General features: G+C 37.1%; 1 protein-coding gene across 1 annotated transcript in view; it reads left to right on the plus strand.

The window, feature by feature from the left end:
* LOC149453932 (A.superbus venom factor 2-like) overlaps positions 1 to 23,189 on the plus strand; it is a 290,293-nt gene that overhangs the window by 245,836 nt on the left and 21,268 nt on the right. Inside the window, exons 32-34 of the mRNA XM_089688005.1 lie at positions 10,863 to 10,914; positions 15,051 to 15,138; positions 22,207 to 22,278. Of these exons, the coding sequence (XP_089544131.1) occupies positions 10,863 to 10,914; positions 15,051 to 15,138; positions 22,207 to 22,278 (212 nt within the window). The remainder of the gene's footprint in view (positions 1 to 10,862; positions 10,915 to 15,050; positions 15,139 to 22,206; positions 22,279 to 23,189) is intronic.

The following is a 23,189-nucleotide window of genomic DNA, read 5'->3' on the forward strand; positions in this document are numbered from 1 at the left end:
ACACCTGTGACTGACTGAGGTAACAGGTGCAAGCAAAGGTCACTCAGGGGGCAGCTGAGTCACATTAGAGTGATAAAGCTGCAGTGTGAAAGGAAAAATCAGAACATGATTTGTAAACTGCCATAACTATGTCATTTTCAAGCCCACCTACACATATCTTATATCAAAACGTTCAGCTATCCCTGCTGTCACTAAAAATGTTCACAGCTAGGACATACTACTGATAGTTTTCAGAATATGACCATGTGTTTTCACCTCACCCCTCCCATTGACTTTCATTGAAACTCCACTCTAGATACCTGACATTTTAAGGGACGTTTTTAAACTGCGACTGTGCCTTCATTTTTAATATTGCAGAGATATACTATATATCAAAATTTAGGTCTTTTTCTTGTGATTGTCACAATATAAACCTTTTCACGGTAGCATTTATACTTTTAAAACTACAAGCGTTTGAAAATGGCAATCGCCAGTGAACTTGGCAAGTTTAAACAGCCTGTTTAGAGCAGAGCTTCTCACACACCTGTGACTGACTGAGTCTGGGGTGCAAGCAGAGGTCACTCAGGGGGCAGCTGAGTCACATTAGAGTGAGAAGTGAGAAAGCTGCAGTGTGAAAGGAAAAATCAGAACATGATTTGTAAACTGCCATAACTGTGTCATTTTCAAGCCCACCTACACATATCTTATATCAAAACGTTCAGCTAACCCTGCTGTCACTAAAAATGTTCACGAATGCCAGTAGTGTACCGCGCTCCAATATATTCTACCTTATGTGATATAATGAATTCATAAGTGTACCACCGATAATCAAATAATTACATCAATTAATTATACTTAAATATATGATTTGTGTAAATATATAAAATAAATTAATTTATCAATGTAAAAAAACAAAAACTATGAATGAAAAATATAAATAAAAAATAAAAAATATTTGCAGTGGGAATGACAGTTCCTTCTGTATAAATGAGATGGTAATATTATTCAGTCTGGATAAAAATAAAAATAAAATAAAAATTAAAATAAAAATAAAATAAAATTAAATATAAAATAAAATTAAAAATAAAAATAAAAATAAAATTAAAATTAAAAAAAAAAATTAAATAAAAATAAAATTAACATAAAATTAAAATAAAAATAAAATTAAAATAACATAAAATAAAAATAAAAATAAAATTAAAAATAAAATAAAATTAAAAATAAAATAAAATTAAAATAAAATAAAATTAAAATAAAATAAAATAAAATTAAAATAAAAATAAAAATTAAAAATAAAATAAATATTAAATAAAAATTAAAATAAATAAAAAATATTTGCAGTGGGAATGACAGTTCCTTCTGTATAAATGAGATGGTATTATTATTCAGTCTGGATAAAAATAAAAATAAAATAAAAATTTAATTAAAATAAAAAAAAAATAAAATTAAAATTAAAATAAAATTAAAAATAAAATAAAAATTAAAATAAAAATAAAATTAAAATTAAAAAAAAATTAAAATAAATAAAAAATATTTGCAGTGGGAATGACAGTTCCTTCTGTATAAATGAGATGGTATTATTATTCAGTCTGGATAAAAATAAAAATAAAATAAAAATTAAATTAAAATAAAAAAAAATAAAATTAAAATTAAAATAAAATTAAAAATAAAAATAAAATTAAAATTAAAAAAAAAATAAAAATAAAATTAAAATAACATAAAATAAAAATAAAATTAAAATTAAAATAAAATTAAAAATAAAATAAAATTAAAATAAAATTAACATAAAATTAAAATTAAAATTAACATAAAATTAAAATTAACATAAAATTAAAATTAGCATAAAATTAAAATAAAAATAAAATTAAAATAAAAATAAAATTAAAATAAAAATAAAATTAAAATTAACATAAAATTAAAATTAAATTAAAATAAAAATAAAATTAAAATTAAAATTAAAATAAAAAAAAAATTAAAATAAAAATAAAAATAAATAATTGATATCCCGGATAAGACACTATGTTTCATTTCTTTAATATTTAATTAATACTAATTTTAGCACGCAATTGAACTTGGCAAGTTTAAAAAGCCTGTTTAGAACAGGCATGCTGACATTCCTCTCAGAGTGAGTTGTCATAGCAACCCAGCTGTCTCAGCACAGTGAGCCTACTCCGCCCTCTCCAGGTGCAGCAACCAAAGGTCACTCAAGAGGCAGATGACTCACGAGGCTGGACTGTGAGCTTCAAAATACAAGCTGAAATGCATTTCTCACTATCAGGCTTGCAATGTGCACTGCTTACATTTCATCAATCATTTGGTAAAGGTTGCGGCAAGAACACTTTACACAATTTCCCCAGAAATTGTAGATTGTCTAGTTAAGTGTTCTTGCATAGCAAGGAACACTTATTGTTATCTCACATATATATTCTTATTCTTATTCTTATTCTTATTATAGCCATATTTGCCACGCTAACTCCTCCCACAGTTTTTACACTACAAAGACAAGTAATATATCAAAATGTGCGCATTGATCCCGATCGGATTGCTATTACTTTGTAGAACGTTTCGCCGAATCGTTCAAGAAATATCGCGGTTTTTGCGGCGAAATTTTCCCATAGGAATGCATTGAGCAGCACAGCACAGCTAGAGTGTGCAAAGGAAAAATCAGAAAAATCAGAACATGATTTGTAAACTGCCATCACTCTTTCATTTTCAAGCCCACCTACACATATCTTATATCAAAACGTTCCGCTAACCCTGCTGTCACTAAAAATGTTCACGGCTAGGACATACTCCTGATAGTTTTCACAATATGACCATTTGTTTGGACCTCACACCTCCCATTGACTTTCATTGAAACTCCACTCTAGACACCAGACATTTTAAGGGATGTTTTTAAACTGCGACTGTGCCTTCATTTGTTATCTTTCAGAGACACACTATACATCAAACTGTAGGTCTTTTTCTTGTGATTGTCACAATATAAACCTTTTCACGGTAGCATTTATACTTTTAAAACTACAAGCGTTTGAAGATGGCAATCGCCAGTGAATTTGGCAAGTTTAAATAGCCTGTTTAGAGCACAGCTTCTCAAACACCTGTGACTGACTGAGGTAACAGGTGCAAGCAAAGGTCACTCAGAGGGCAGCTGAGTCACATTAGAGTGAGAAAGCTACAATGTGAAAGGAAAAATCAGAACATGATTTGTAAACTGCCATAACTATGTCATTATCAAGCCCACCTACACATATCTTATATCAAAACGTTCAGCTAACCCTGCTGTCACTAAAAATGTTCACGGCTAGGACATACTCCTGATAGTTTTCAGAATATGACCATTTGTTTGCACCTCACTCCTCCCATTGACTTTCATTGAAACTCCACTTTAGACACAAGAAATTTTAAGGGACGTTTTTAAACTGCGACTGTGCCTTCATTTTTAATATTGCAGAGACATACTATATATCAAAATTTAGGTCTGTTTCTTGTGATTGTCACAATATAAGCCTTTTCACGGTACCATTTATACTTTTAAAACTACAACCGTTTGAAGATGGCAATCACCAGTGATGTCAGCAACTTGGAGCAGTTTGTTTATAACCATGACTCTGCCCTTGGTGTGGAGGGAGTTGCCATAGGAACCCAGCTGTGTGAGCAGGAAGCAGAGAGACAAAAGCTAACCTGCCCACTCCAGTTGTGTGGAGGCCAGAACACCACACAATTTCCACAGAAATTGTGAAGACGCCAGTGAAGTAAGCAATTTGAAGCAGTTTGTTTTTAACCGCTCTTCTCTGCCATATTTGAAATCTAATTCTTTTTCTTATTATAGCCATATTTGCCACGCTAACTCCTCCCACAGTTTTTACACTACAAAGACAAGTAATATATCAAAACGTGCGCATTGATCCCGATCGGATTGCTATTACTTTGTAGAACGTTTCGCCGAATCGTTCAAGAAATATCGCGGTTTTTGCGGCGAAATTTTCCCATAGGAATGCATTGAGCAGCACAGCACAGCTAGAGTGTGCAAAGGAAAAATCAGAAAAATCAGAACATGATTTGTAAACTGCCATCACTCTGCCATTTTCAAGCCCACCTACACATATCTTATATCAAAACGTTCCGCTAACCCTGCTGTCACTAAAAATGTTCACGAATACCAGTAGTGTACCGCGCTCCAATATATTCTACCTTATGTGATATAATGAATTCATAAGTGTACCACCGATAATCAAATAATTACATCAATTAATTATACTTAAATATATGATTTGTGTAAATATATAAAATAAATTAATTTATCAATGTGAAAAAACAAAAACTATGAATGAAAAATATAAATAAAAATAAAAAATATTTGCAGTGGGAATGACAGTTCCTTCTGTATAAATGAGATGGTGTTATTATTCAGTCTGGATAAAAATAAAATAAAATTAAAATAAAAATAAAATAATAAAATTAAATTAAAATAAAAATAAAATTAAAAATTAAAATTAAAACAAAAATAAAATGAAAAATAAAATAAAAATTAAATTAAAATTAAAATAAATAAAAAATATTTGCAGTGGGAATGACAGTTCCTTCTGTATAAATGAGATGGTATTATTATTCAGTCTGGATAAAAATAAAAATAAAATAAAAATTAAATTAAAATAAAATTAAAATAAAATAAAAATAAAAATTAAAAAATAAAATAAAATTAAAATTAAAAAAAAAATTAAATAAAAATAAAATTAACATAAAATTAAAATAACATAAAATAAAAATAACATAAAATAAAAATAAAATTAAAAATAAAATAAAATTAAAATAAAATAAAAATAAAATTAAAATTAACATAAAATTAAAATAAAAATAAAATTAAAATAAAAATAAAATTAAAATTAACATAAAATTTAAATTAAATTAAAATAAAAATAAAATTAAAAATAAAATAAAATAAAAATTAAAATTAAAATAAAAAAAAATAAAAATAAAAATAAATAATTGATATCCCGGATAAGACACTATGTTTCTTTTCTTTAATATTTAATTAATACTAATTTTAGCACGCAATTGAACTTGGCAAGTTTAAAAAGCCTGTTTAGAACAGTCATGCTGACATTCCTCTCAGAGTGAGTTGTCATAGCAACCCAGCTGTCTCAGCACAGTGAGCCTACTCCGCCCTCTCCAGGTGCAGCAACCAAAGGTCACTCAAGAGGCAGATGACTCACGAGGCTGGACTGTGAGCTTCAAAATACAAGCTGAAATGCATTTCTCACTATCAGGCTTGCAATGTGCCCTGCTTACATTTCATCAATCATTTGGTAAAGGTTGCGGCAAGAACACTTTACACAATTTCCCCAGAAATTGTAGATTGTCTAGTTCTTATTCTTATTCTTATAGCCAAATTTGCCACGCTAACTCCTCCCACAGTTTTTACACTACAAAGACAAGTAATATATCAAAACGTGCGGATTGTTCCCGATCGGATTGCTATTACTTTGTGGAACGTTTCGCCGAATCGTTCAAGAAATATCGCGGTTTTTGTGGCGAAATTTTCCCATAGGAATGCATTGAGCAGCACAGCACAGCTAGAGTGTGCAAAGGAAAAATCAGAAAAATCAGAACATGATTTGTAAACTGCCATCACTCTTTCATTTTCAAGCCCACCTACACATATCTTATATCAAAACGTTCAGCTAACCCTGCTGTCACTAAAAATGTTCACGGCTAGGACATACTCCTGATAGTTTTCAGAATATGACCATTTGTTTGCACATCACCCCTCCCATTGACTTTCATTGAAACTCCACTCTAGACACCAGACATTTTAAGGGACGTTTTTAAACTGCGACTGTGCCTTCATTTGTTATCTTTCAGAGACATACTATACATCAAACTGTAGGTCTTTTTCTTGTGATTGTCACAATATAAACCTTTTCACGGTAGCATTTATACTTTTAAAACTACAAGCGTTTGAAGATGGCAATCGCCAGTGAACTTGGCAAGTTTAAATAGCCTGTTTAGAGCACAGCTCCTCACACACCTGTGACTGACTGAGGTAACAGGTGCAAGCAAAGGTCACTCAGGGGGCAGCTGAGTCACATTAGAGTGAGAAAGCTGCAATGTGGAAGGAAAAATCAGAACATGATTTGTAAACTGCCATAACTATGTCATTTTCAAGCCCACCTACACATATCTTATATCAAAACGTTCAGCTAACCCTGCTGTCACTAAAAATGTTCACGGCTAGGACATACTCCTGATAGTTTTCAGAATATGACCATTTGTTTGCACCTCACTCCTCCCATTGACTTTCATTGAAACTCCACTTTAGACACAAGAAATTTTAAGGGACGTTTTTAAACTGCGACTGTGCCTTCATTTTTAATATTGCAGAGACATACTATATATCAAAATTTAGGTCTGTTTCTTGTGATTGTCACAATATAAGCCTTTTCACGGTAGCATTTATACTTTTAAAACTACAACCGTTTGAAGATGGCAATCGCCAGTGATGTCAGCAACTTGGAGCAGTTTGTTTATAACCATGACTCTGCCCTTGGTGTGGAGGGAGTTGCCATAGGAACCCAGCTGTGTGAGCAGGAAGCAGAGAGACAAAAGCTAACCTGCCCACTCCAGTTGTGTGGAGGCCAGAACACCACACAATTTCCACAGAAATTGTGAAGACGCCAGTGAAGTAAGCAATTTGAAGCAGTTTGTTTTTAACCGCTCTTCTCTGCCATATTTGAAATCTAATTCTTATTCTTATTATAGCCATATTTGCCACGCTAACTCCTCCCACAGTTTTTACACTACAAAGACAAGTAATATATCAAAACGTGCGCATTGATCCCGATCGGATTGCTATTACTTTGTAGAACGTTTCGCCGAATCGTTCAAGAAATATCGCGGTTTTTGCGGCGAAATTTTCCCATAGGAATGCATTGAGCAGCAGAGCACAGCTAGAGTGTGCAAAGGAAAAATCAGAAAAATCAGAACATGATTTGTAAACTGCCATCACTCTGCCATTTTCAAGCCCACCTACACATATCTTATATCAAAACGTTCAGCTAACCCTGCTGTCACTAAAAATGTTCACGAATACCAGTAGTGTACCGCGCTCCAATATATTCTACCTTATGTGATATAATGAATTCATAAGTGTACCACCGATAATCAAATAATTACATCAATTAATTATACTTAAATATATGATTTGTGTAAATATATAAAATAAATTAATTTATCAATGTGAAAAAACAAAAACTATGAATGAAAAATATAAATAAAAAATAAAAAATATTTGCAGTGGGAATGACAGTTCCTTCTGTATAAATGAGATGGTGTTATTATTCAGTCTGGATAAAAATAAAAATAAAATAAAATTAAAATAAAAATAAAATTAAAAATTAAAATTAAAACAAAATAAAAATTAAAAATAAAATAAAAATTAAATAAAAATTAAAATAAATAAAAAATATTTGCAGTGGGAATGACAGTTCCTTCTGTATAAATGAGATGGTATTATTATTCAGTCTGGATAAAATTAAAAATAAAATAAAAATTTAATTAAAATAAAAAAAAAAAAATTAAAATTAAAATAAAATTAAAATAAAAATAAAAATTAAAATAAAAATAAAATTAAATTTAAAAAAAAATTAAAATCAAAATAAAATTAACATAAAATTAAAATAAAAATAAAATTAAAATAAAAATTAAAATAAAATTAAATTAAAATAAAATTAAATTAACATAAAATTAAAATAAAATTAAAATTAAAATAAAAATAAAAATAAAATTAAAAATAAAAATAAAATTAAAAATAAAATAAAATTAAAAATAAAATAAAATTAAAATTAAAATAAAAATAAAATTAAAATTAACATAAAATTAAAATTAAAATAAAATTAAAATAAAATTAAAATTAAAATAAAAATAAACATAAAATTAAAATAAAATAAAAATAAAAATAAAATTAAAAATAAAATAAAATAATAAAAATTAAAATTAAAATAAAATTAAAATAAAAAAAAAATTAAAATAAAAATAAAAATAAATAATTGATATCCCGGATAAGACACTATGTTTCTTTTCTTTAATATTTAATTAATACTAATTTTAGCACGCAATTGAACTTGGCAAGTTTAAAAAGCCTGTTTAGAACACACATGCTGACATTCCTCTCAGAGTGAGTTGTCATAGCAACCCAGCTGTCTCAGCACAGTGAGCCTACTCCGCCCTCTCCAGGTGCAGCAACCAAAGGTCACTCAAGAGGCAGATGACTCACCAGGCTGGACTGTGAGCTTCAAAATACAAGCTGAAATGCATTTCTCACTATCAGGCTTGCAATGTGCACTGCTTACATTTCATCAATCATTTGGTAAAGGTTGCGGCAAGAACACTTTACACAATTTCCCCAGAAATTGTAGATTGTCTAGTTTTATTCTTATTCTTATTATTATAGCCAAATTTGCCACGCTAACTCCTCCCACAGTTTTTACACTACAAAGACAAGTAATATATCAAAACGTGCGGATTGTTCCCGATCGGATTGCTATTACTTTGTGGAACGTTTCGCCGAATCGTTCAAGAAATATCGCGGTTTTTGTGGCGAAATTTTCCCATAGGAATGAATGGTGCATGTAGAGTGGCAGCAGTGCACAGCTAGAGTGTGCAAAGGAAAAATCAGAACATGATTTGTAAACTGCCATCACTCTGCCATTTTCAAGCCCACCTACACATATCTTATATCAAAACGTTCAGCTAACCCTGCTGTCACTAAAAATGTTCACGGCTAGGACATACTCCTGATAGTTTTCAGAATATGACCATGTGTTTGCACCTCACTCCTCCCATTGACTTTCATTGAAACTCCACTTTAGACACAAGAAATTTTAAGGGACGTTTTTAAACTGCGACTGTGCCTTCATTTTTAATATTGCAGAGACATACTATATATCAAAATTTAGGTCTGTTTCTTGTGATTGTCACAATATAAGCCTTTTCACGGTAGCATTTATACTTTTAAAACTACAACCGTTTGAAGATGGCAATCGCCAGTGATGTCAGCAACTTGGAGCAGTTTGTTTATAACCATGACTCTGCCCTTGGTGTGGAGGGAGTTGCCATAGGAACCCAGCTGTGTGAGCAGGAAGCAGAGAGACAAAAGCTAACCTGCCCACTCCAGTGTGTGGAGGCCAGAACACCACACAATTTCCACAGAAATTGTGAAGACACCAGTGAAGTAAGCAATTTGAAGCAGTTTGTTTTTAACCGCTCTTCTCTGCCATATTTGAAATCTAATTCTTATTCTTATTATAGCCATATTTGCCACGCTAACTCCTCCCACAGTTTTTACACTACAAAGACAAGTAATATATCAAAACGTGCGCATTGATCCCGATCGGATTGCTATTACTTTGTAGAACGTTTTGCCGAATCGTTCAAGAAATATCGCGGTTTTTGCGGCGAAATTTTCCCATAGGAATGCATTGAGCAGCAGAGCACAGCTAGAGTGTGCAAAGGAAAAATCAGAAAAATCAGAACATGATTTGTAAACTGCCATCACTCTTCCATTTTCAAGCCCACCTACACATATCTTATATCAAAACGTTCAGCTAACCCTGCTGTCACTAAAAATGTCCACGAATGCCAGTAGTGTACCGCGCTCCAATATATTCTACCTTATGTGATATAATGAATTCATAAGTGTACCACCGATAATCAAATAATTACATCAATTAAATATACTTAAATATATGATTTGTGTAAATATATAAAATAAATTAATTTATCAATGTGAAAAAACAAAAACTATGAATGAAAAATATAAATAAAAAATAAAAAATATTTGCAGTGGGAATGACAGTTCCTTCTGTATAAATGAGATGGTGTTATTATTCAGTCTGGATAAAAATAAAATAAAATTAAAGTTAGCCTACTCCGCCCTCTCCAGGTGCAGCAACCAAAGGTCACTCAAGAGGCAGATGACTCACGAGGCTGGACTGTGAGCTTCAAAATACAAGCTGAAATGCATTTCTCACTATCAGGCTTGCAATGTGCACTGCTTACATTTCATCAATCATTTGGTAAAGGTTGCGGCAAGAACACTTTACACAATTTCCCCAGAAATTGTAGATTGTCTAGTTGGGAATGCAAGCCTTGCTGCCCTCAACAAACCAGGGGAATCCAAAGGAACTGTGTGCAAAGAAACAAGCAGAGGACTCACAGGCCTAGTGCATTACCTTCTAAAAATGAGACTTATTGAATAAAAAGTAATATACTCACAAAAGAATAAAATCAAAGGCACATCACAAGAAAGACATCATGGTCCAATCTCCCTAGATGGTGGCTGTTGTGGGACTGTAGGCCTCCAAATTACTGACGCGTTTTGAGGCAGAACTTCTTCCTCAGAGCCAAGTCTACACAGCCTGTGTCCTCTCTAAAATAAGCTGTTAATGTGTGTGTGGGGGGGGGGGGGGGTTGGATGGTTGGGTCCCAATACCATCCAAACCCCCTCCCACATTAACAGCTAATTTAAGAGAGGAAGAGGTTCTGCCTCAAAACGCGTCAGCCATTTGGAGGTCTACAGTCCCCTAATAGCCACCATCTAGGGAGATTGGACCATGCTGTCTTTTTTGTGATGTGCCTTTGGTTTTATTCTCTTGTGAGTATGCTACTTTTTATTCAATAAATCTCATTTTTAGAAGGTAATGCATTAGACCTGTGCATCCTCTGTTTGTTTCTTTGTACACAGTTGGGAGATATTGTCTGAGTACTGCTGTCCTGGGAAGTACAAGAAGCTGGTACCAAGAAAAACTTATATTAGCTATAGTTAAAAATACATCTAATGATTTATGTTTCTTTATTAATGAATTACTTGATTTTCTCTCGAACAGTTGAGAACCCCATAGATGTGAAGTCTACTGTGGCCATCACCATCTGTGTCAGGTAATGTATAAACTGAAATATTAAAACACCTTAGCTGTATCTGTGGGAAATGAAGAGAGCAGGGGCGGACTGACCATTTGGAAACTCGGGCACTGCCCGAGGGCCCAGGGTCAGTAAGGGGCCCCATGAGATGCCCCTGGTACCTTTATCATAGGCTTTTTTGAGTTTCGGCAAGAACACAGGGGCTCCATGATCCCCTATTGCCCGGGGGCCCCATGTGTTGTCAGTCCACCCCTGGAAGAGAGACATTTGCCCCATTAAATAAAGATTTACTATTTTTCTAAAGACATGCAATGGGTTTTGGGTCAACTCTATTGTTTTATATCAATGCTTTAATTTTTTTTTTGTTATACAATTACATGTTTAAAGCAAAACTCCAGGAAAAAATAGCAGAACATTAAAATTCAAAATAAATATATAAAATGTGCTTCTTTACTCAACTACATTCTAGAGCTCTCTGCAGTAATACCTTTCTGCCACTAGATGCCATCTCAGGAGGTTAAATGATGGTCCCACTTCCAATGAGCCCAGGCAGTCATGGACACAGCCATTGTCCTGCCAGCCTGGACTCCTAGTACTACTGCAATGAACAGTATTCACATGTCCTTGTGTGAGCACCATTCTGTGCAGGAGTAAGGAGTTCCCACTGCATCTACCAAGGAAGAGGAAGGACCTGTGATGTCACCATATTTGTCAGAAGATGCTTGTAAAATGATTATAATTATTCCGGTGAGATCCTGGAGATTGCTGAGTATCCCAAATTTTGAAAGAAGATGCTCTGAGATCTTGCTGGATGGAGTGTGATGCCACCCTTACCTAGGTGCCAAAAGCAGAAGCCGGGGGTGAGATAAGTAAAATTAATCATTTTTTCCATATAGGTTTTTTGTTTCATTTGACAGCTGCTAATTTTTAAGGGGGATGGATCTCTTCCAGGGGCGGACTGAAAACTCATGGGGCCCCCGGACAATAGGGGATCATGGGGCCCCTGTGTCCTTGCCCAAACTCAAAAAAGCCTATGAAAAAGGTACAAGGGGCATCTCATGGGGCCCCTTACTGACCCCGGGCCCTCGGGCAGTGCCCGAGTTTCCAAATGGTCAGTCCGCCCCTGATCCCATATATACTAAAGTGGCTCTGTCATGGGGGAAGCATGGGGCCTGCCATTGCTGGGCTACTCCTTTAAAGAGCAGCATGATTTGGCTGTGGGTGTGAAACAGGCGTAAAGATTTGCCACTTTTAAGCTGGCGATAGATGGATCAAATCTCAGCCAGTTCAGCAAGGACCGTCTGAGATTCAATCCAGCTATGGACAGGCTGGTTGTACCGAAAACACTCCATCGATCAACCTCAGTACAACCAGTCTGTTGTGTTTTTGTTCTTTTAACCACCTCCCGTCCAGTCGTTGTATATAAATGGCCAGATGGTGGCAGTGCAGGGGCGGGTGGCCTTTGGCGATCCGGTGCCCGCTGTGTCCTCCGGACACAGTGGAACTCCGATTGTCGGACTGGACCTCTGTGTGAGGTCCCGATCATGTGATCACTGATTGGCCAATCAGTGATCACATGCAGAGTAGTAGGCAAGATGTCACTTCCTGACATCATTGCTTACTACTAGTGAAATCTGTGAATGATCACAGAGATCACATGGTACAGGGCTATTCACAACAGCCTTGTACCATGTGACAAGCTGTGACCAATCACAGCTCACACAGTAGTTCTCAATGGCTGCAAGAATGGAGCTAGAGAGAAGGAGAAATGATTGCTTTTACAGGCTTTATGGATATAAAAGCAATCGGTGTAAAAAAAAAAAAGATCTTCATCACCCCCACAAGTAGTTCAGTGTCACCATGGTGACACTGTACTGCTAAGGTGACAGTATGTAAAAAAAAAAAACATAAAGGATAATATAAAAAAATTTAAAAAATGTAAAAAAAAAGTTTACAAATTATAATTTTTGGTTATTTATTTTTACTAAAAAGATAACGAATACATTTTGGCCAAGATTTATAATGAAATACTATTTATTTGCAAAATGTGATAAGAAAAACACTTTTAAAAAAAAATTTTTGGACTTTTTCATTTACATAGCAAAAAAAAATAAAAATCCCAGCGGTGAATAAACACCACCAAAATAAAGTTTTATCTGTCTCAAAAAAAATGCTGAAAAATTCATATGGGTACAGTGTTGCATGACCCTTGCGCTCTAGGCAATCTGCTGAAGGCAGGAGGGGGCATTTCTTCAGTCTTCTCCCCCCCAGTAATCCGAAATTGTAAGATTAAGTTCAAACTGACAGCAAAGGGGCAGTAAATACAGATGATCTGCAATTTTACTGTCCCCATCTACCCACCTACAAAATAACATGCCAGCCACTCAGGTATGTTCACATTGTCACAGCCATGATGCTCTGCTTCATGGGGTAGCTAATTTAGCGTAGCCGTGCTGCTTGCCAAATGTGCTCATTGAAATCTATCGGACTGTACAGTAAGCGAGTGCCAACAGCTTGAAATATAGTCGAAGCACAGTATGGCAATGCAGAATCCCTCTTGGGATGGGGGCAAAAAACAGACATTGAGTTGGTGGCAGTGTTGTCTCATTAACATATACAATTGCCATTGAAAAGTCATCCACCACAGAACTCTTTCCAGGGGGGCAGTACACTCACCTCCCATGTGAACGAGGACTAACTTTGTAGCAAGTCAGAAAGTGAGAGGCTGCAGGTTGTGTCGCCATCGCAGTCCAGGAAGTAGATGTTGACCCTAGATCAGGTGTAGGTAACCTTCCAGAGGTTGAGATCTACCTGGACAACATGGAGTAAAGCAAAGATCCCTTGTGATGTTACTAGGCGATGCTCTTAAAAAAAGCAAAAACATCACCCCCCACAGTAGTGTTCTCTGCCCCTCTTTACATTACCCCAACTGTAGTGCCCTGTACCCTCAATGCAGTGTCCTCTGCCCCTTTATAATCAACCCCCCCACCACTGTAGTGTCCTCTGCCCCTTCCTCTCACAGTAGTGTCCTGTACCCCCAATGTTGTGTCCTCTGCCCCCTTTACATCACCCTTCCCACTGTAGTGTCCTCTGCCTCCCTCCTCCCACAGTAATGTCCTGTACACTCCCCAAAGCAAGCAGTGTCCTCTGCCCCCCTTCACACCACTCCCCCACTGTCATATCCTCTGCCCCCTTCCCCCCTAGTAGTGTCCTGTAGCCCCAAACCAGAGTCCTCTGCCCCCTTCACATCAACCCCCCCCCCACTGTGTAGTGTCATCTACCCTACTCCATAGCAGTGTCCCCTGCTTCCCCATCGCCCAAAGCAATGTCCTCTGTTCTTTTCTCATCAGAATCCCCCCATTGTAGTTTTCTCTGTCCCCCCTCCAACAATGTCTCCACTGTCCCCTCCCACAGTGCTTCCTCTGCCACCCCCCAGTGTCTCCTGTGTCTCCGCTCCCACGGTGTCTCCTCTTACCTCCTCCTCCCACTGTGTCTCCTCTGCCCCCCCTCCCCACAATGTCTCCTGTGTCCTCCCTCCAACAGTGTCTCCTCTGCCCCCCCACAGTGTCTCCTGTGTCTCCCCCCCAGTGTCTCCTGTGTCTCCGTTCCCATGTTGTCTCCTATTACCCCCTCCTCCCACAGTGTCTCCTCTCCCCCCACCCACAGTGTCTCCTGTTTCTCCTCTCCCACGGAGTCTCCTCTTACTCCTGCCTCCCACAGTGTCGTCTGTGTCCGTCCCCCCCCACAGTGTCTCCTGTGCCTCCCCCCACAGTGTCTCCTGTGTCCCCCCCCCACAGTGTCTCCTCTGCCCCCCCACAGTGTTTCCTGTGTCCCCCACAGTGTCCCGTGTCCCCATAATTGCACTTCCATGTTCTGTTTACTGTGGGAGACCAGATATAGTGAATGCAGGGTCCGGGGAGACCAGATATAGTGAATGCAGGGTCCGGGGAGACCAGATATAGTGAATGCAGGGTCCGGGGAGACCAGATATAGTGAATGCAGGGTCCTGGGAGACCAGATATAGTGAATGCAAGGTCTGGGGAGACCAGATATAGTGAATGCAGGGTCCTGGGAGACCAGATATAGTGAATGCAGGGTCCTGGGTTTAGTAACACTTTAAATTTACTCAACTTATGTTTGTTAAAACTTTCAAGGTCCTTAAAAGCAAATGATGCATCTGTAGCTGTGGTGGAAGTAGTTATACTGTCTGGCTTCAGCCCGGATACGTCTAACCTTAATAAGGTAAGTGTAAATAAAATTAATAAAAAATACTAACCTAATACCTAATCCACAAAATCCTAAATTTAAATTTACAGTATCAGTACAACTAAAACAGATCATTCTGTTTTTAACCACATCAATACACAAAGCATAGGCATGCTTATAATGGCACCACAAAGCACATTCTGCAATTCCTCCTGAGTATGGGGATACCACGTGTGTGAGACTTTTTCACAGCTTAGATGCACAGAGGGGCCCGAAATCCAAGGAGCACCTTTGGGCTTTCAAGGAGCATAAATTACTCATAAATGACGCATCTAATTTCCTGACAACCTATCACATATTTAGAGGCCCTGCAAGCTCCAAGGCAGTGGAAACACCCACAAAATGATCCTACTAGGTATTTTCTGAAAGGCTTAGCGAGTCTTTTGAAAATTTTATTTTTTGCCACAGGTCTTTGGAAAATGCAGGAAAGAATATGAAAATGATTTTTACATGAAGTTGTCAATTAATAAAATATTTCTAACACACATCATGGGCATTCTCAGAATTACACCTCAAAACACATTTTGCTACTTCTTCCGGCGGGCAATACCACATGTTTGAGACTTTTTTGCATCTGAGCCACATAGAGGGGCCCAAAATCCAAGGAGCACCTTTAGGCTTTTTAGGGGCATAAATTACATATCTAACTTCCTGACTACCTGTCAAATGTTTGGAAGCCCTGGAGCACAAGGACAGTAGAAACACCAAAAAAAATACCACATTTTAGAAAGCAAATACCCCAAGGTATTTTCTAAGAGGCATGGTGAGTCTACTGAAGACTTAATTTTTTTGCCACAAGAATTTGGAAAATGCAAAATGAAATTCAAAAGTATTTTTTTACACAAAGTTGTCAGTTTAATAAGATATTTCTCACAGACAGCATGGGCATATCTAGAACACACCCCAAAACAAATTCTGCCACTTCTTCAAAGCGTGAGACTTTATTAATTTTTGGACTGATTATATGCTGGACATTGTATCTTGTGTATTACAAAAATCAATGAACTTGTGCGTTAGCATGGGTGTGCACACTGGCGCACATTCAAGCACACCTGTTGCCAAGACTGGTGCCAAACACCCTATATAAGGGCAGTAGCTGCACTCAGAGTTTGCTGGTTGATCTTCAGCAACTAGTACTCCTTGCTCCTGTGTTTCCAGTATTCCTTGGACCTCCTCTTACCAACAAGGCTTGTTTCTGGACCCTCCTGCTGCTTGATTTCTGGTTTTGACTCCAGCTTGTCCTAAGGACTTTGCTTCTCCTGTCCAACTATGCATAACTCAGGTCTGTCATCTGACTATTCTTCAGACTGCTCCTTCTGATTCCTGTGTATGATCTTGACTGTTGTTCCTGACCACACTCCTGCTCACTCTCTGGCTTGCCTTTTTGTGTATGATCTCGACTTCCATCCTGACTACTCTTCTTAAGCATGGTCCTGGCAGTCTGACCATGCCACCACCATGGGTGCCATCTTGCTTGTGGTCACTGCCTTGGTCCTGCTGCATCTCCAAGGAAGATAGAGGTCCTGACAGACCAGTTGACAACTATACGGTGCACTTCCCTGCCAGCAACCACCAGCAGAGCTGCGTAAAAGGCACCTGCGCTTCTTTGGGTCTTGCACTCCCTGTTCTTACCTTCAGGGATGCTTGGCACTCAGCCACATGGAAAGCCCTCTTGTCAAGCTGGCTTTCAACCACACACATGACAGGAATATAGCTTAGTGTAGCATCACCTATAGCAGTCCCAGTTTCTATAAGCCAAGCAAACCTAGCCTACTGGCACATGGCTTCAAAGGAATGGTATGTTCTCTGGAAGAAGTACAGGAGTCTAAAGAAAGGAAGAGCAAAAGAGTTCCTGTTATTCCAGGAGTGCAGTTGTCCGAAGGGGATAACTGGGATTGGTGTCTTGTAGGAAATTGCCAGTTGGACGTGCAGATGGGTCAGTTCAGGCAGCAGGCAAAGACATGGTTAGCAAACAAGTAAATGATCGGTTCAAGCAACAGGCAGAAATGTGGTCAATAAACAGGCCAGGGTTAATACAAGTGACAATCTGGTGACACTGGGACTGGTGTGGCAGTGGATAGGAAAACTGTTGCTTGCTGCACTGGTCTGGTGGCAATCAGGAACACTAATTCTAGCTACACTGGCCATGGTGATACTGTGGCTGAAGTGGTGGTGATCGGAGAACTGTGATTGGTTGAGCCACATTTTTACTGCTCCTCGACCACTACCTCCTTTATCTGCAGAGGCAGCAGCTGGGGGTGTACATATGCTGTATGCTGCAAAGTATTGCAGCCGTGGCAGGGATTATGCTTCTTGTATGCCTCAGGATCGTAACCCATTCAAGTGAATAGGGGTGCTTGTGTGCACCATATTGTATCTCCATAATATCATCATTTCGTGAACTGCACCAAAGCACTGCATCCTCAATCCCCCTATTGCCAGATCTGGTAGTAAAATTAGGCAATTCCCTGTTTTCATCATGTCTAGAAGGCTTGAAGGGAGAGGCAAAAGTTCTTTATGTGCAACTAGTAACTTATGAAATGCTTAGTAGTCTGAAATATTTCTTCCTTTTTTTCTGTGACATATGTACATTTAGATGTGGAATTGTTTAGGATGAAAAGCTGTATACTGTGTGTCCCTTTTTCAAAATGCATCCTACACCAACCGCGTCAATGCTGGCTATGGAGTCTGTACAATATAAAGAATACACTCTAAATTGTATTTCATGATAAAACCTACCCTGTCTCTCCCTCTTTTATTGTGGCCTATTAAATCTGCATTATTGACGTACAGCATTTTTGTGTGATATTTCTGGCTCTTATCTGTAACATTATACACTGTCATTTTTATTTTTTGCTACAAATTGCCTCATTTCTTTCTCCTGTATTGTTCACTACTAAAATGGCTTACATAATAAGCAGCAGGTCTGTGCAATATTTCGCAGTAAAAACTGCCTTGTTCACCATCCTCCTAGTGAAACTGGTTACATGACATACAGAGTGTCTGTGCAATAATCCTGGTTCTGGTCGCTGACATAATAAATCTAAATTTTGTATTTCTTGATAAAAGCTGCCCCTTCTATTATTCCTTCATTACATACTGGTAAAACCGCTTTCATCTCCAGTGTATCTGTGCAATATTTTTGGCTCTGACATAATACAATGGAATTTTTATTTCTTGATAAAAACTGCATCATCTCTCCCTCCTCCACTGCACCCTAGTAAAATTGCATATGTGATTGCAGTTCAGTTTTGGGCACCAATTCACAAAAAAAACATTGGGGAACTGGAGAAAGTACAGAGAAGGGCAACCAAACTGATAGGAGGCATGGAGAAGCTCAGCTATGAGGAAAGATTAGAGGAACTGAATTTTTTCTCTCTTGAAAAGAGGAGATTAAGGGGGATATAATCTCCATGTATAATACATAAGGGGGGATATGATCTCCATGTATAATACATAAGGGGGGATATGATCACCATGTATAATACCTAAGGGGGGATATGATCTCCATGTATAATACATAAGGGGGGATATGATCTCCATGTATAATACATAAGGGGGGATATGATCACCATGTATAATACATAAGGGGGGATATGATCTCCATGTATAATACATAAGGGGGATATGATCTCCATGTATAATACATAAGGGGGGATATGATCAACACGTATAATACATAAGGGGGGATATGATCAACATGTATAATACATAAGGGGGGATATGATCTCCATGTATAATACATAAGGGGGATATGATCTCCATGTATAATACATAAGGGGGGATATGATCAACACGTATAATACATAAGGGGGGATATGATCAACATGTATAATACATAAGGGGGGATATGATCTCCATGTATAATACATAAGGGAGGATATGATCTCCATGTATAATACATAAGGGGGGATATGATCACCATGTATAATACATAAGGGGGGATATGATCTCCATGTATAATACATAAGGGGGATATGATCTCCATGTATAATACATAAGGGGGGATATGATCTCCATGTATAATACATAAGGGGGGATATGATCTCCATGTATAATACATAAGGGGGGGATATGATCTCCATGTATAATACATAAGGGGGGATATGATCTCCATGTATAATACATAAGGGGGATATGATCTCCATGTATAATACATAAGGGGGATATGATCTCCATGTATAATACTTAAGGGGGGGATATGATCTCCATGTATAATACATAAGGGGGATATGATCTCCATGTATAATACATAAGGGGGGGATATGATCTCCATGTATAATACATAAGTGGGGGATATGATCTCCATGTATAATACATAAGGGGGGATATGATCTCCATGTATATTACATAAGGGGGGGATATGATCTCCATGTATAATACATAAGGGGGGATATGATCTCCATGTATAAATACATCAGTGGTTCATATAGTGAACTCGGTGTAGAGCTATTCACCCTGAGGTCATCACAGAGGACAAGGGGGCACTCTTTATGTCAGGAGGAAATTAAATTTAATCTCCAAACACGGAAAGGTTTCTTCACAGTAAGAGCTGTGAAAATGTGGAATAGACTCCCTCAAGAGTTAGTTCTGGCAAGCTCAGTGGATTGCTTCAAAAAAGTCCTAGATTCTTTCTTAGATACACAGAATATAACTGGATACTAACATTTATAGGTAAAGTTGAGTCCGATTGCCTCTCGGGGGATCAGGAAGGAATTTTTCTCCCCTGCAGGAGCAAACTGAATCATGGTTTGCTGCGGGGTTTTTTTGCCTTCCTCTGGATCAACTGTGGGTGTAGATTATAACTTTTTTTTTCTTTTTTTTTATTGAACTGGATGGACGTTTGTCTTTTTTCAGCCAGACTATCTATGTAACTATGTGTTGCATGTCTTCGCAATATTTCCGACTGCTGTCTCTAAAATAGTAAACTCTAATTTTTATGTCTGGATAAAACATGATGAATCGACCCCTCTTACATTGCTATAAAATCCAGCTACTTACATATTCTCCAGCCACTGTGCAATATGTTTGTCTATTGTTTCTGAAATATGGCACTGTTATCTTTATTTCAGCACAACAACTGCCTCTGTTGTGGTTTGGAAATGTTGAAATTATTAAATTTTTTTCAGACTATAGAGTGTGAACTGCACTGAAAGAAGTCAAACTATGCAACACGCTTAGCCACTGTTTGACAACTATTAGGAAATTGAGGGATTATTGCTCCAATACCAAATTCTGACCTATTGCCTCTAGATAAAAAAAATCAGTTATTGCAGCAAAAATGAGCTAATAAATATTTTTTTTCAAGTTGAAATGAATCAAATTGGGGTGTTGCTGTTGTATGTAAACCAAATAATAATGTAAAAGTAAAATAAATGATTATACATACAAACTATATGATGCCAGAATACAGTGTCACTGAAATGTGGCACTATAATGGCACTATAGAAGTACCTGAAATAAATAAATCTTAAAGTTATTTTTTTTTCATTGGTACATGTCCCCCAGCAGTGCCTAGCTTCCTATTCCCCTTTGTTTGACAATCCCTTGCCTACTAGTCTTAAAAATGGCATCTGGAATTTACAACGAGTGTGCTGAACAGCTCGCAAATTGAACCCAAGCATATTTGCTCATCACCACACAAGAGCTCTCAGGCTCCATGCACACCTGGGCATTTTGAATCACAGGCAGAATTGTAGCAAGTTTAAAATGCTCTGCTAAAAGGACAAATTGCACAATGCAAATTTCAGATGTCATTATTAATGGCACCTAAAAACATGATGTGCAGGGGCGGACTGAACATTCAGGCACTCAGGCACTGCCCGAGGGCCCAGGGTCAGTAGGGGGCCCCATGAGAAGCCCCTGGTTCCTTTCACAGGCTTTTTTGGGTGTGGTTTGAGTGTGGGTGAGGAACAGGGGCCCCATGATCCCCTATTGCCCAAGAGCCCCATGATTTGTCAGTCCGCCCCTGACGATGTGGTTCTGCCATGATTGCCATGAAATTAATCATGTTGCAATCAAGGCAAACTACATCTTGTGAAGCTTGTTGCTGAAAAAAGGATCAGGAGCTTCTTTGAATGCCAAGCTTTCCGCAATGTGGTTTACCTCGTTTGCAGTGTGATTGGGCAGAATTAAGGTGATTCTGCCTGCAATTCAAAAAACACCCAGGCCTAAAGTCTTCCCTAATAGAGAAAAACAAAACAGAGGGCGCACCGGCCTTGTGCATTACCTTTAAAAGTATGTTTATTCAATTTAAAGGTCTCAGAGGGTATCCATAAGCTCATATTTGAATACATATGGACTTTTATGAATGGACTTCATGAGGATTTAATTTAAGTAATTTATATTATTTGTGCACCTGCATGATGGTGGATTAATTTAATAAAATTTTTATTTTAGGTAAATTATTTAATTATTGTTTTTTGGTATAAGGGTATAATTATTTGTGGTTTTATTTGTTTGTTTATCAGAATTTTGATATCATTTGCAGTTGATTTATAGTAGCAGCACCCATTATAGTTTATATATCAACATTTATGCACATAGGCGCGATGATTTAATCTAAATGGTGGTTTTGGAGTGATCTAATTTAGACATCATTTAAAGGTTGAATTATAAGGTTTAAAGGTGTTAATACTGACCTTTCCAATGGTCCCTTGTTGGTGCCAGCATCTTCTTCTGTGTGCCAGTCTTCGGCCATATTCGTTGGCTGATGCTGGATGACATTACTCCTGTACATGCACAGCCTTGTGCTGGTCTCTGTGTGCCATCCAGACAGGGGGGCCTTAACACCTAGCCAAGGCACATATGCTTCTATAGGGAACCGCAACCCTGTGCTGACAGCATACACACTGCTCGTTCCCAGCATATTAGTTGAGCTGTCATGGACAGCTCCCAACCATTGTTTATGCTTGGAAGCTCCCAATCAGATATTCCAGTCCACTGTTCTGCTATACGATGGTAGTCAAGTGGTTACAAATTTGATTTAGCAAAACATTTCCCGGCTGTTACATTACTTACAGTGTATTTTCCTCTCAATGGCAGCTGAAGGAAAGAAAGGACATGAGCATTGACTTCAACAATTACAAAGGACATCTCATTTTTTACCTAAGCAAGGTAAGTGTAAAAGAAATGTAAACTAATTATTTAACCTTTATTTTAATATGTACATTTATAGATGCGTGTACATTCTTTAAATATTTACTTTTTTAATATTCTGCTGCAACATTGCTTTAAATTAAAGTTTATCTGCATACATAACATATGGTATAAAAGTTACATTCTCTGTCAGTTTTTTATTGCTGTCTATATCCTAAAAGGACATAGAAAAAAAACTGGAAAATATAAACATACACATTAATGCATCTCTGCATTTACATCATGAAAAGTATTTTTTCCTAAAGTAGAACTCCGGGCAAAAGCTTCTTAAATTTCCTTTTTGCCAATTTCCTGCTGTCACTGAAAATGTCATACATCTTCTAGTTCATTTAGTAGTTGCTCTGAAATAGATAATTCATTTTCAAATGAAACCATTAATTCTCTCTGGTTTCCTGTTTGTAAGACCAGTGTTTGCTATGCCTCCTATTCCCCCAGTTACTGGTCTTGGCCCATCCCTTCTGTAGTTCTTTCTCCTGGAAGCAGTGATGTCATTCAATTCCACTTGCAGAGGTGGGCAGATCAGAATCTCAGACACACTCAATATGCACAGGCCTAGTGTACTCACCCACTTTCACTACAATTATCTGTGGTTGATGGGAGCTGTAGTTTCCTTTTTACAGCAGAAAGAGGAGAGGATATGATGTAATCCATGCTGTTACACCTCCTTCTTTGGTACAGCAGATGCTGGTATCTTTTGAATTACAGAGATGAGGTCATGAAAATTCAATTAAACTTTTCTCCTAAATGGTAAATACAGTATTTTATTTGTATTAACTGTTTAGTGTTTTGTGTAGGGGGGTGTACTAATGGGTGATTTTTTTTTGCCTATCGCAGAGTTCCCCTTTAAATGCAAGCAGTATATGTATCTG

Source organism: Staurois parvus, unplaced genomic scaffold (assembly GCF_062004578.1).
Source record: "Staurois parvus isolate SC_StPar_1 unplaced genomic scaffold, SC_StPar_1.0 ptg000444l, whole genome shotgun sequence".
Classification (NCBI taxonomy): Eukaryota; Metazoa; Chordata; class Amphibia; order Anura; family Ranidae; genus Staurois; species Staurois parvus.